Below are 12,699 nucleotides of genomic sequence, written 5' to 3'. Positions count from 1 at the left end.
AGAAGAGGGCTTCGGATTCCCCTAGAACTGGAGTTAAGGACGGTTCGTAGCCACCATGTGGGTGCTGGGAATCGAACCCAGGTCCTCTGCAAGAGCAGTCAGTGCTCTTAACTGCTGAGTCATCTCTCCAGCCCTGCAAAAACATCATTTTAAAAAACTTCAGTAATATATATTTCCATGTGATAATATGTATATGCTTTTATTATTGCAAAGAGCAATTAGCATTTGATCAGTGGTGCAGGTAATTTTCTTAGACCATGAGGAGAGATCTGAACAGGAAAGAGGTAGTACTCATGCAAACTTGGGGGCTTGGGGAGGTTATGTGAGAGGTATGTACACAATACATGACAGTGTCTTTCTGTGCATATCACCAGCACTTCTACTAGAAATATAGCATGTTTCAAATTGTGAGATACATGTTTGCTTATCAAATAGATACCACAGAAGATATGTCAGAATCAATATATTGTTTATTCACTGTTGTATGGACTACATTCAGGGTAATTTCTTCTCCAGGGACAAATAAGATTACTTCATACATTCAGGCGTGGCATGAAATAGTAAAAAGAATATGACATTTAAATTATTGAAAAACAGATAAAAATCAAAGATAGTAAGAAAAAATAACTGAAAGGAAAAGTCATGCAAATGTTTGTAGAAGAATCTAAACCCTCAATATGAAGTAATGCTTTTATTTATTAGTATTTTTGCACTGAATTAGAAGAAAAATACCTCAAAGGAAATGTGGATTATTTAACAACAAAATACACTCAGTAAAGGGCATAAATGGAAGTTAAACTGTGAAGTGAAATAGAAGGATTTTCAGATTCCCATTTGGCAATGGGGGAATTTGAGCAGATCACATGACTGATTTACAAACAAAACAATGGTCTTCTCACAACATGATCAAGTTTACTTTTGACATAGGTCATAGAAATGTATGCATACTAAAATGCAGAGACTGTATTTGTATTAAAAGGAGCACAAACACATAGATACTAGAACATTTACTGAATGAGTCTAGAGTGACATCATCATCTACATCCTGCTCCACACCTAACCTTCCTACTCCCACACATCACGAGGCTCAGCTACCAACTCTCGAGGACTTTTTACTCAAATATATTCTTCTGTGTGATCACTCTTCTTCATTTATAATGTACATAGATCATTTGTCCTTTGAAAAAAGGGGATGACCTCTACTACTTTCTTCACTAATACTTACACAGCAATTGGAGATTTGACTACTATGAAGAAAGCTGGCGTTTAAATATTTCTTGAGTCATTTTTGTTTACTCCACATTCTGCAGAAGAGCAGAAATAGTTCACTTTAAACCTTGTTCGAATAAATCAAATACTATGTGAATTTCAAGAGAAGACACCGCTTATTTTTTCCCTTGTCTTCTGAAGGGCATATTTTACATCTTTGTTCCTCAGACTATAAATCAAGGGATTCAACATGGGGATAATCAGAGTATAAAAGATGGAAGCCACTTTCTCAGTGTCAAAGGAGTGACTGGATTTCGGCTGCACATACATAAATATCAAAGTCCCATAGAAGATTGTGACCACTGTGAGGTGGGACCCACAGGTGGAGAAAGCCTTGCGCCTTCCCTCAGCAGAGTTCATCCTGAGAATGGCTATGAGGATGAGCATGTAGGACACAAGAACAACCAGGAGAGAGGACATCAAATTAAAAGCTGCAAAGACTAACATTATCACTTCAATTTCCTGAGTATTTGAGCAGACCAACATTAACAAAGGGAGACTGTCACAGTAGAAGTGACTGATGACATTGTAGCCACAGAAGGACAACGTGAAAATCTTTATAGTAAGTAGAAGAGACACAAATGTGCAGTAAAGATAAGATATTGCCACTAGTACCCAGCATACCCTTTGTGACATGATGACAGTGTAGAGCAGAGGGTTACAGATGGCCACATAGCGGTCATAGGACATTGCAGACAGAATAAAAAGTTCACAAGCAATAAACAGAAGAAAGAAAGCTAGCTGTGTAGCACACAGATAAAAAGATATTACATTTTGATCTACAACAAAATTTACTAACATTTTGGGTCCTACAGCTGTAGAGTAACCTAGGTCGGTTATAGCTAGGTGTCTGAGAAAAAAGTACATTGGTGATTGGAGCCTGGAGTCCACATTAGTGAGAATGATCATTCCTAAGTTGCCCACCCCTGAGATCAAATAGATGATGAGGAACAGCCCAAATAATGGGGCCTGCAGCTCAGGACGGTCAGTGATGCCCATCAGGATGAATTCTGTCACCACTGTGAGGTTGTGTTTTTCCATTCAGGTTGATCAAAAAAATCTATTCTGAATAGAGACATCAGCATAGTCAGAATATTTCAAATATTATTATTTGGAGAATTTTTTAAACAAACTATTATAGATAGCATGCCATCAATCTTTTAAATTTAGAATATTTAAAATTTTCATCATACACACACATACACACACACACACATTATTTGTGTAATGCACTGCCACATATGTACTTAAAAAGACCTGGAGGTAGCGATGCATCAATGGTTTTAAGTAGCTCTGCATTATTCACAAGATAACATCATTCAATGCCTAAAAATATTTTGGTTTTTCAGATTTGGGGGTAAATATCCATCCACTGGATGTACTTAATTGAATTTTCTGTTCATTTTTTTGGATATAAACATATAGTAATTTTAATGGCTACATTAGTAATTTGGAAAATATATATGCTAATTATAATAGAAGATTATCTAATGAAAAATTTTCAAAAAGTGTGTGTATTCTACTATGAAACACAGACCTACAGTACCCTGACATCTACAGACAGGGGAACTGACACTGTTAACTCTTGAAAGATATTGACAGATACATGATTAAAATACTACAGCAGATCAAACTAGTAGTTTTAAATGAAGAAACAAAGTGAAAAGTTGAATTTGGGAAATACTTCATGTAAAACTCTTTCATATTTGAAAACATCATGGCTTTGCAGGAATTGGGGTAAGAATGAAGGAGAAACTGGAAGCTATAGTGTAGCTATCACCCTTAAAATAGTTCTAAAATCATACGCTTGTATGTTTTGAAAATTTTTAATGACACATAAACTTACGGAAGAGCAGTTGTATTTACTTATGTGTATTACGCTGAATCCACTGAACAGGACTGAGCTCTTTTCTGATCTGAAATGATGAACAGATGAAAAACAGGTCAAGAAGTTTGTCATCCACAGGAAATATCTCAATCTCCACCACCACCATACCAAGAATAGCACTGAACAGTGTGCTTTCTTTTGAATCATACTTGGCTACTTTATAGCAAATTAAATAAATATATGTCTCCTTGATATAACTATATTTGTCATATAAATTTTCCTCTAAAATATTTTTCAGTATAATTCTCATGATCTAACTTTCTGCTACAAATCAGGTCTACATTATACATAAAGACAGACATAGAATGTCAGCAAATTAGCCAGAGATGTAGTTACCACTGCCAATAATTAAGACTCAATTTTCTTTGGATAAAGGGGAAAGACGTTTGTAATTTTTGTAATAAGTATTAGTACAGCGTGCTCTACAAATATCTTACTATGGTACATAGCACTATGGAGACAAATTAGAATAAAAGTTTCATTTTCACAAGTTATATAATTTGAAGTGTTCCTGCATGTTAAATCTGCAACTGTTTTCCAAAGCTGATGTAGAAGATAGTGCATGTGAAGACATACCATAGATTTAAAATGTAGAATAGTATAAACTATTAATTTTTTTGAAGAGTTAAGCACAAGTGTTGAACAATTAAGAAAATAAACATAAACAAAACACTTCCTAGTGAGAACATGGAAATGGTATATTCTGAGTTGACTTTAAACAAACAATGAACTCACCCAGCTTTGCAACATTCCGTGTACAGAGGATCACAATTAATTTGCACTCTATTCACTTAAATGTTGCTTCTAATTTATGGCTGCATAATGCCATTTCCTCTCAAGACATCTTCCATATAAAAAAATAACAGTATAAAACATTAGAGAAATGACTTCAAGAAACTCAAAAAGAAACCCTATAAATTTTATTTCCACCTTTATTTATTTAGTTTGCAATGATGAAAACAAAAATAAACTGCGTAGGATGATTGGAAGTTTTCATAAAAGAAAGGACAGCTAAAACTGCTTCCTGTCTATAGCTTGAAGACTCAAGGGTAGGAAACTGATACAGTTTTCAGAGTTACTACCTTTGTAAATACTGGAAGGCTGATTTTCAAAACTCTTAGAAAATATTAGCCAGGTCTTACTACAAAATGAAAAACATTTTTGTTACTACCATGAAACTGGATGAAATTTCCTGAGATTCAAATCATGCTTTGCATACACTGAGTTGAAAATTCCATTTCTTTAGTTATTGCATTAGAAATTAATCATACCTGCATATTTATTCACAAAATACCTGGATAGCACTTTTAGAGATTCTCGAGGGGGAAAAATGAATGAATAAATAAAACCTGGAAAATTAGAAAAAGGTAAGAACAAGAAATGTAAGTCCTTAAAAAGTCTATCATTAAAAAAAACAAGACCTTTATTTACATTTACCTCCTATTGGATGCCATCTCATTAAATTATGTTTATTTGCATATAATTATATATGTACATACATAATACATTTTAGTACAGTGTATATAATATTACTTTTGGCAAGTAATTCATCCAAACTCTTTAACATATACAAACTTACATCTCTTATATGTGATTTGGGAAAAGATAAAGGAATATTATCTGATTCAGTTAGTCAAAGATATAAACAACTAACAATTTTGCTATAAAATACTTCTGTGTAATTTTTCAAAGATAATTAGGAGCATTTATTCTCTCACATGAAAATGTTACCATGTTAACATGAAGAAAAAATGAAAGGGAAATATTACTGCAAAAATTCCAGAGTACTAGAAAGAACAGAAATGGAATCAGAAAGAGCCACATATCAGCAGCAAGGTGGCAACAAAAGGTGGGCATCTCTGGGCCTGTGTTCTCAATCTCTGTTACCTGCAATGAAACTACTGTCTTGATTTCCCAGTGTTATTCTTAAGAGGTAGTTTTGTAGATCAACTTATGCATTTGGTGAAACTGTGGAAACTCTCCCATAGGATCTTCCAAGTAATTTGGTGATTATGACTAAATTATTTGTGAGCCTAATGAGATTCATTGTCTGGAGATAATAAAGTAATCTTCAGGGATGATTGTTATTCAACTATGAGTTTATTGATTGATTATTATTTATTGATTGATTATTCTATTTTACAATCCAAAAATCTCACATATATGCATCTATCTAAAATTATTGCTATTAGGATCTTAGAGCCATATTAGTATTGGCATGTTTACTAAAGTCTGGATACTGGATAAAATGTGAAAAATACTAAAATATCCATCTATAGATAAAAATATGCTATTAACATTATAAAGGTTACATAACAAAAGCTGAATTAGATCGAAATGTGTCATATCTTTAATAAACTTTCTGAACATCATTGTAAATGAACTAAACCAGACACAGAAGGCAAATGTTGAGTGAATCCTATTGAATTAGAAATACAAAATATTCTAGCCCCAAAACGTGAATATAACAAAAAGGAAAGGAATTAGGTCTTCCCAAAGGAAAATGTGGAAGAGCAGTTGCTAAGAACATAGTTATGCCAAATGGAATGTTGCCAGTAAACAGCCTGAAGTCTCCATCATGAAGAGTGACATACCTGGACCACTGTAATAAAAGCTAAGCCCATTGTCAATTAAGAAGTTTCTCATATTAAACACAGAAAAACCAGTTTCAAGTAGGGATGAAATTCTAAAATATGGTGTAACGGGCAAGGATTTTGAGTACATTACAGTAACTAAAAGCACTGAGGAAGCTAATTTCACCTCTACCTTGAATGCTTCAAGCAAAAAAAAAATCCAGAATAGAAAAATGCATAGGGATGGAAGGATGATTTCTTGATACCAAAGGAAGTGGAAGTAGGGTCTTTTAATGATTTTAAAACTGAACAGAGTGGCTGCTTGCACAAGATTATAAATCTAATAATTTTCACTAAGTTATTCCTCTTCAAATAGTTAACATCATGCCAAGTGGATTTACCTCAGTAAGCTATTTTTCCATCAGCTTGCATATAATTTTACATGTTTATTTGTCTTATTTGTGCAGCTTTTTTAAGTTCATAATTTTATGTTGTGCTCATACAACTTATTTGCCTCCTACAAATAAATTGTATCTGTCCTATCAAGTTCTTTCCTTTATTAGAGATGATGCCTACTTAGCACGTGTCTGTCATAAGTACTGGTGACTAAAAATACATTCATGGACAACCAAAATACATTGTATATTTTAATCCAAACTGTATTTTATACAACTTAATATCTTCTATCACAATTTTTTTTCTAAATGGTTGATGCTTTTGGATCTGGACAGTGCTCACTAATTAATACGGAATGTATTCTCTTGTTTAATTAATTTAATGCTTTTAAAAATTTCACAGTTTCCTATGATATCTGTTATTTTTGTAAGCAGCAGAATGACTTTACTGATATCTCCTCATTGTCTATGTTAATCTTGCATGTGATATGCGGTTTGCAGCACTAGAGAAGTGGCTCTGTGGTAGAGTGCTTGCCAACCATGCTAAGGCCCTGGCTCCTTCTATAGTGCCAGACAGTAAAATATAACAAACTTCCATGGAAATCTCAAAATTACATTTATATTTGTTTATGTGTGTGCATTTATGTGTGTGTATGTCTTCTGAATAAGATTAAATTACATTCATTGAAACTGTGAGCTATTAAGTCATGAAATGCATTTAGATAATAAGCATTATTGGAATCATATACAAAAGTAAAAGCTGTGATGTGAGATTGGGGCATAAGATACTTGTGGAATAGTGATACTTGAACACATTAATGTGACTGTGACATTAATATCCAAGCCATGTACTTCACCTACTGACATGGCAATCAAATTTGATTTAAACACAAATCATAGATGTGTAAATACAAATTGTAGAATGAATTTGCACAGTAAGTAAGCCCAGACACACATAGACACTAGACAATGTATTGCAATATTCAAAACATGATAGCAATTGGAATCCTTACAAATATTGTTTTCACTCACTTGCAGCATTCAACACTCTGACATCTTTAGTTTTGTCTTTATACTCTAAAACATTTTTTCTATGCTAAGACATTTCTCCAATTGCTACCTTTACAATCCATCTCTGCTTCAAAGAAGAGGGTGTTCTCTACAGTTACCTTCATTGATACTTGTCTTTACAACTATTTAGCAACTCAATGGCTGTGAATTATGGTCATCTTTAATAACATTTGACCTCTAGGAGAAGATACTCCATAATTTTTCTCTTGTCTTTCTAAGGGCACATTTCACATCTTTGTTCCTCAAGCTATAGATCAAGGGATTCAACATGGGGATAATCAGAGTATAAAAGACAGAAACCACTTTATCTGTGTCAAAGGAGTGACTAGATTTTGGCTGCACATACATAAATATCAAAGTCCCATAGAAGATGATGACCACTGTGAGGTGGGACCCACAGGTGGAGAAAGCCTTGCGCCTGCCCTCAGCAGAGTTCATTCTGAGAATGGCGATGAGGATGAGCAGGTAGGACACAAGGACAATCAGGAGAGAGGACATCAAATTAAAAACAGATAAAATTATAGTTATCACTTCGATTTCATATGTATTTGAACAAGCCAAAGATAACAAGGGGAGACCGTCACAGTAGAAATGACTGATGACATTGTAGCCACAGAAGGACAAAGAGAAAATCTTTATGGTAAGGAGAAGAGACACAAATATGCCATAGAGATAGGGAATGGTGACTAGCGCCCAACACACTCTTTGTGACATGAAGACAGTGTAGAGGAGTGGTTTACAGATGGCCACATAGCGGTCATAGGACATCGCAGACAGAATAAAAAATTCACTAACAATGAATACAATAAAGAAACTCAACTGTACAGCACAAAAATAGAAAGATATTGTGTTTTTATCTACAACAAAACTTGATAACATTTTGGGTCCCACAGCTGTTGAATAACAAAGATCTGTAATAGCCAGGTGTTTGAGAAAAAAGTACATGGGTGATTGCAGCCTTGAATCTATCATCGTGAGGATGATCATTCCCAAGTTGCCCACCAGTGAGATCAGATAGACAATGAGGAACAATCCAAATAATGGGGCCTGCAGCTCAGGGTGGTCAGTGATGCCCATCAGGATGAATTCTGTCACCACTGTGAGGTTGTGTCTCTCCATCCAAGTTTCTCAGAAAACCTACTCTAGATAAAGACAGAAGCTTTTGAATAGATTTCAAGTATCATCGGAATGATTTTTATTTTTTGAACTATAGTAAATGTTTCCAATAAAATATCTGAAAATAAATTCATCTTTACATTAATGATACATATATACATATAAATATACATAGTAAAACATACACGCATACATACATATATGCATATAGTTCATTCCCCCTGAAATTTTTCATTTGCCAGCTGGGAAGTGAGCTGCCAACGTTTCTCATTATAGTCATCCAGCTTATTTGGAGACATGCTCCTGTATCTAATACTTAGCTTGAAACAAAATTCAGCTCAATATTTCAGTAGTTTAAAAGTATTAGAACCTTGACAGACAGATACATGGAAAGATGCAGATGTATTATTATAGATATGAGAAACAAAATAACATTAAAATTGTAGAAATTTTTATTTCCATACAATGGACACATATATTGAAAATAAATGTTTAATTTTTATCCCTAATGTAATCACACTTATATTGTGATATTTAATAATGAATGTTTGATCTATGACAATATATACATGTCAAGTATACTATGCATACTAACTGAAAAAAATAAAAAATGCAAACATCATTAGATTCATGTATAGAACTTTTTATTCCTTACAACTACAGATAAAAACACTTAAATTGTTATAATAATTTATCAATACTGGCCAGATGGTTAAGAAAATTATAATAGCACAGTTGGAATTGTCTTTACTTGAAGAAAAAAGGCAGCCTGTAAGTACATTTATACAATCCTTTTATATCATGACCTAATGTATACAAAATAGTCCATTTGGGAAAGTAATTTAATATTTGTGAAATAATTTCTGGATATATACAATGCCAAAATGTCTTTGTATTTTTAAGAATATTTCGTTATTCAGGGAGTTTATGCTTCCTGAATATAGATCTCAAAGATGATGTCCTTATGTATTTTTAAAATGTGGCTGGAGGGATAGGGGAGGAACTGGAGAGCATATAATGGGGGGACAGTGGATTTGATCAAAATACATTATACATATGCATCTGTAAAATCCTTTTATAATAAGAAAAGAATGATAATAAAACTTTGAAAAATTAGTTTCTAAAAAAATCACTCTTTACACTAAGTTATCTGAAAAGTTTTCTTTTTTCCTTACACATGTATGCATGCATCCTACTGGACAGGAACTCAACTTCTTTCTTTATATCTAAAAAGATGAATAAAGGAAGAACATGTTTTTAAAAATGTAACGCGTAACAACTATTTTCTATTATTCTTTATCAGTCATGAATACAATTTAACTCTGTGTTCTCATTTTGGTTTACTTCTTTATTTCTGTCATGACCTATATGTAAGTATATGTAACAAAAAAAATCAAAGAAGAAGACAAGAAATTGAGAGAAAATGTGTGTGAGGAAAACATTCTGGGAGTTGGAGGGGAAATAGGGGGGACAGAAAATAATACAAATACAGTAATCAAGTATAAACATATAAAAATTAAGAGCAAAATAAATCAAGAAGTTTTAATGAGTTTCCTTAATACAAGTTTATCTTTCCTTGGGAAAAATTTTATAAGTAAGATACTTTTATGTAACAAGTTAATACATGTTACACCCAAGAACTTTGAAAAATATGAGAACTTTAAGACTACACTAATGAACCCTCAAACTTTTATTTTGATACATTTAAATATGTAAAGAGAAGAGATGGTTGAAAAAAATTTCCACAATTGGTAATATACCATGTTGTGTAAGATGCTAACTGTGACATATAATACTGTAGAGACAAAATAAGATTAAGATGGCATTTGTGTGGATTCTTGGATGTGACTGAAACCTGTGTTGTCAATGCACAAGAACATCTTCCAATTATATGACACAGAATGGAAGACAATAAATGTCTATTTTTAAAAATGTTTTATTCATTATTATTTTTAAACTATATGTGTGTATTGCCTGCATGTAGGTAAGTGCACCCTTGTGCAATGCCCGAGGAGGTCAGAAGAGGGCATGGGATCCCCTGAAACTAACTGGAATTACAGACAGTTGTTTGCTGCCATGTGGGTCGTGGGATTGGAACCTGGGTCTTCTGTAAGAACAGCCAGTGTTCTTGACTGCTGAGCCATCTCTCCAGCCCCAGACAATAAACTTCTATAATTAAAGAAAGCATATCAGAAGGTCTTTAACACACGAGTATGAAAATTATAGGAAAGTAGCAATTATTCATTTTGTGATGAAATTTTATGTGACAACATTTTGTGGCTAAAACCAGAAATAATATGATACACTTTGTGGTGAGAACAACAGAGAGAAGAGTCTCTGAGTAAAAGACAATGGAAACCACACAGCTTTTCAATATTTTCTTTGCAGATGAACGTATGTAATTTGATCAGATATAAGGTGTGACTTATAATGTGTGTTTACCTGATATTCTCCCATCCTATGCACTGTGCAATCTTTAGATAAAAATAATTTTTTCTTATATTAAATATGAAAAATATCACATTATTACATTGGCGGCATACTTTCGGGGATTATTAAAAAAACACCTATTATTCGCTCTTGTATTGGTTTGCTTTGCAATGATAAAAACTTAAAAATTAAGTACATAGGATATCAATTTTCCTCCAAGGTAGAAAGACACAAAGCATTTCCTTTGAATAGCTTTATGATCTAATAAAAGAAAAAAAAACCTTCATAATTACATTCCATGAATACTTCAATTTTCTTTTTTTAAAATAACAATTAAAGAAAATTTAATGAGATGATTGTAGAAACGGAAGAAAAATTGTCATAGAATTGCAGTTAAATGTCTCTTGATTCTCAAGTAATGATTTCCATTCCTAATGTGAAACACAAACTCCATTTCTCTTATCAAATTATCAGAATCTGGTCTTTACGTAGCTCAGTGAGTAAGGCTGCTTGTAGCTAAGACAAAACACCTGAATTTCATCTCCCAAACCCAAATGGTGGAAGGAGAAAAGTAACTCCAAGTTGTCATCTCACTGAAAACACATGTACTGTGTATGTGCATATGTGTGTACATGCACATATAAATGCAAACACACACAATACATAAACATTATATATATATATATATATGTATATATATAAAGAAGTAATCTCATTTATGCACTTAGTCATCTAATTATTACAGGGTAATATTTTAAGTTAATATTTTAGGTTAATATTGAAAGTGATGGGTTTATTCACAGCATTTTCATACACATGTGTCATTGTATTTTGTTCTTATTTTTCCCCGCCCCGTGCAACACTCCCTGCTCTCCCTGTGGCTTTTGGACTTCCTTCCTTACTGCAGAAAATACCATCTTCTGCTTCTAAGGTAGTTTTTATAGATGATCACAAGCAACCCTAGAGTCAAAAAAATAACTGAAAAGGAAAAAGAAGGAAGAATGAGAGACCTAAAACCTGTGCCCAAATGCTGTGCCTTAAATAAGATTATGTCCCTTTGTTTACGAAGGCTGTCTCATTTAAGGCCCTGGTTAGATATAAAATACATACACACACACAAACAAACACATACACTCAGGTGTGTGTATGTGTTTAATGAGATGTTTGGTATGAAAACATTCCAAGAAATTCTTTCTGTGCATATAATAAATATTCTGCATAATGTCTGATAGTTTGATTAAAATACAGAGTGATGATAATTCCAAATTTTACATTACAAGGCTGCTTTTTCTGTAAATGGATTATTATTATATTATTTATTTTATCTTGAAATAGGCATTTCTTTTACTCATCTAAAGAAATGCTTTGATTTAATCACTATGTAAAAGAAATAAAGAGAAAGTAACCATGATTCATTAAAATTGAATAAGACAACATCAGCTTCTAACCTTCTGCAGATCCCATTTGAATTGAATGTATAAAGTTCAAAAAAATTGACCTTTGTGAAAAGTCATTAAAGTTACAAAAGAGGAGAGAAAAAGACATGTATGAACTATTTCCTACAAGTATGAATGTTCCTGCAAATGACATTATTTATCTAAGAGCACACCTCACAGCTAATGATAGTTGAAGTCAGGACTCAGTGCAAGAATCTCTGACAGTGCACGTTTCACCTTTTGGGGATTGCTTTTCCTGTCTCCTCATCTGATATGTTTCATTGTACAAACAGAATTTTCATTCTGAAACACAGGAAATTAAGGCAAAATATGCCTCCACATAAATGTAGATAATTTTAAAACACAAAGTTGGAGGCATAGATACATGTCACGAAATAAGTAGCATTAAGTGCAGAGAAGGTTATGAATTTTAAAGTATTGTTGACCAAATGCATTCTCTTTGTATCAAAAGATAGTGATTGAGTTTCATATGTAAAATATTAAAGCATTTTTGTAGAATC

At 33.0% G+C, this 12,699-nt stretch overlaps 2 protein-coding genes across 2 annotated transcripts; both read right to left on the bottom strand.

The window, feature by feature from the left end:
* Positions 1-1,368: 1,368 nt before the first annotated feature.
* LOC103745044 (olfactory receptor 8K3-like) lies at positions 1,369-2,310 on the bottom strand. The gene has a single exon (XM_008846942.1). It carries the CDS (start codon positions 2,308-2,310, stop codon positions 1,369-1,371), a length of 942 nt encoding a protein of 313 aa, XP_008845164.1.
* Positions 2,311-7,373: 5,063 nt separating this feature from the next.
* LOC103745042 (olfactory receptor 8K3-like) lies at positions 7,374-8,315 on the bottom strand. Its single transcript, XM_008846941.1, has one exon. The coding sequence runs from the start codon at positions 8,313-8,315 to the stop codon at positions 7,374-7,376; it is 942 nt and encodes a 313-aa protein (XP_008845163.1).
* Positions 8,316-12,699: the final 4,384 nt, after the last annotated feature.

This window comes from Nannospalax galili, unplaced genomic scaffold (assembly GCF_000622305.1).
Source record: "Nannospalax galili isolate Female #2095 unplaced genomic scaffold, S.galili_v1.0 scaffold583, whole genome shotgun sequence".
In the NCBI taxonomy this organism is placed as follows: Eukaryota; Metazoa; Chordata; class Mammalia; order Rodentia; family Spalacidae; genus Nannospalax; species Nannospalax galili.
Note: the sequence above shows the minus strand (reverse complement) of the source record. Positions and strands in the feature narration are given on the sequence as shown.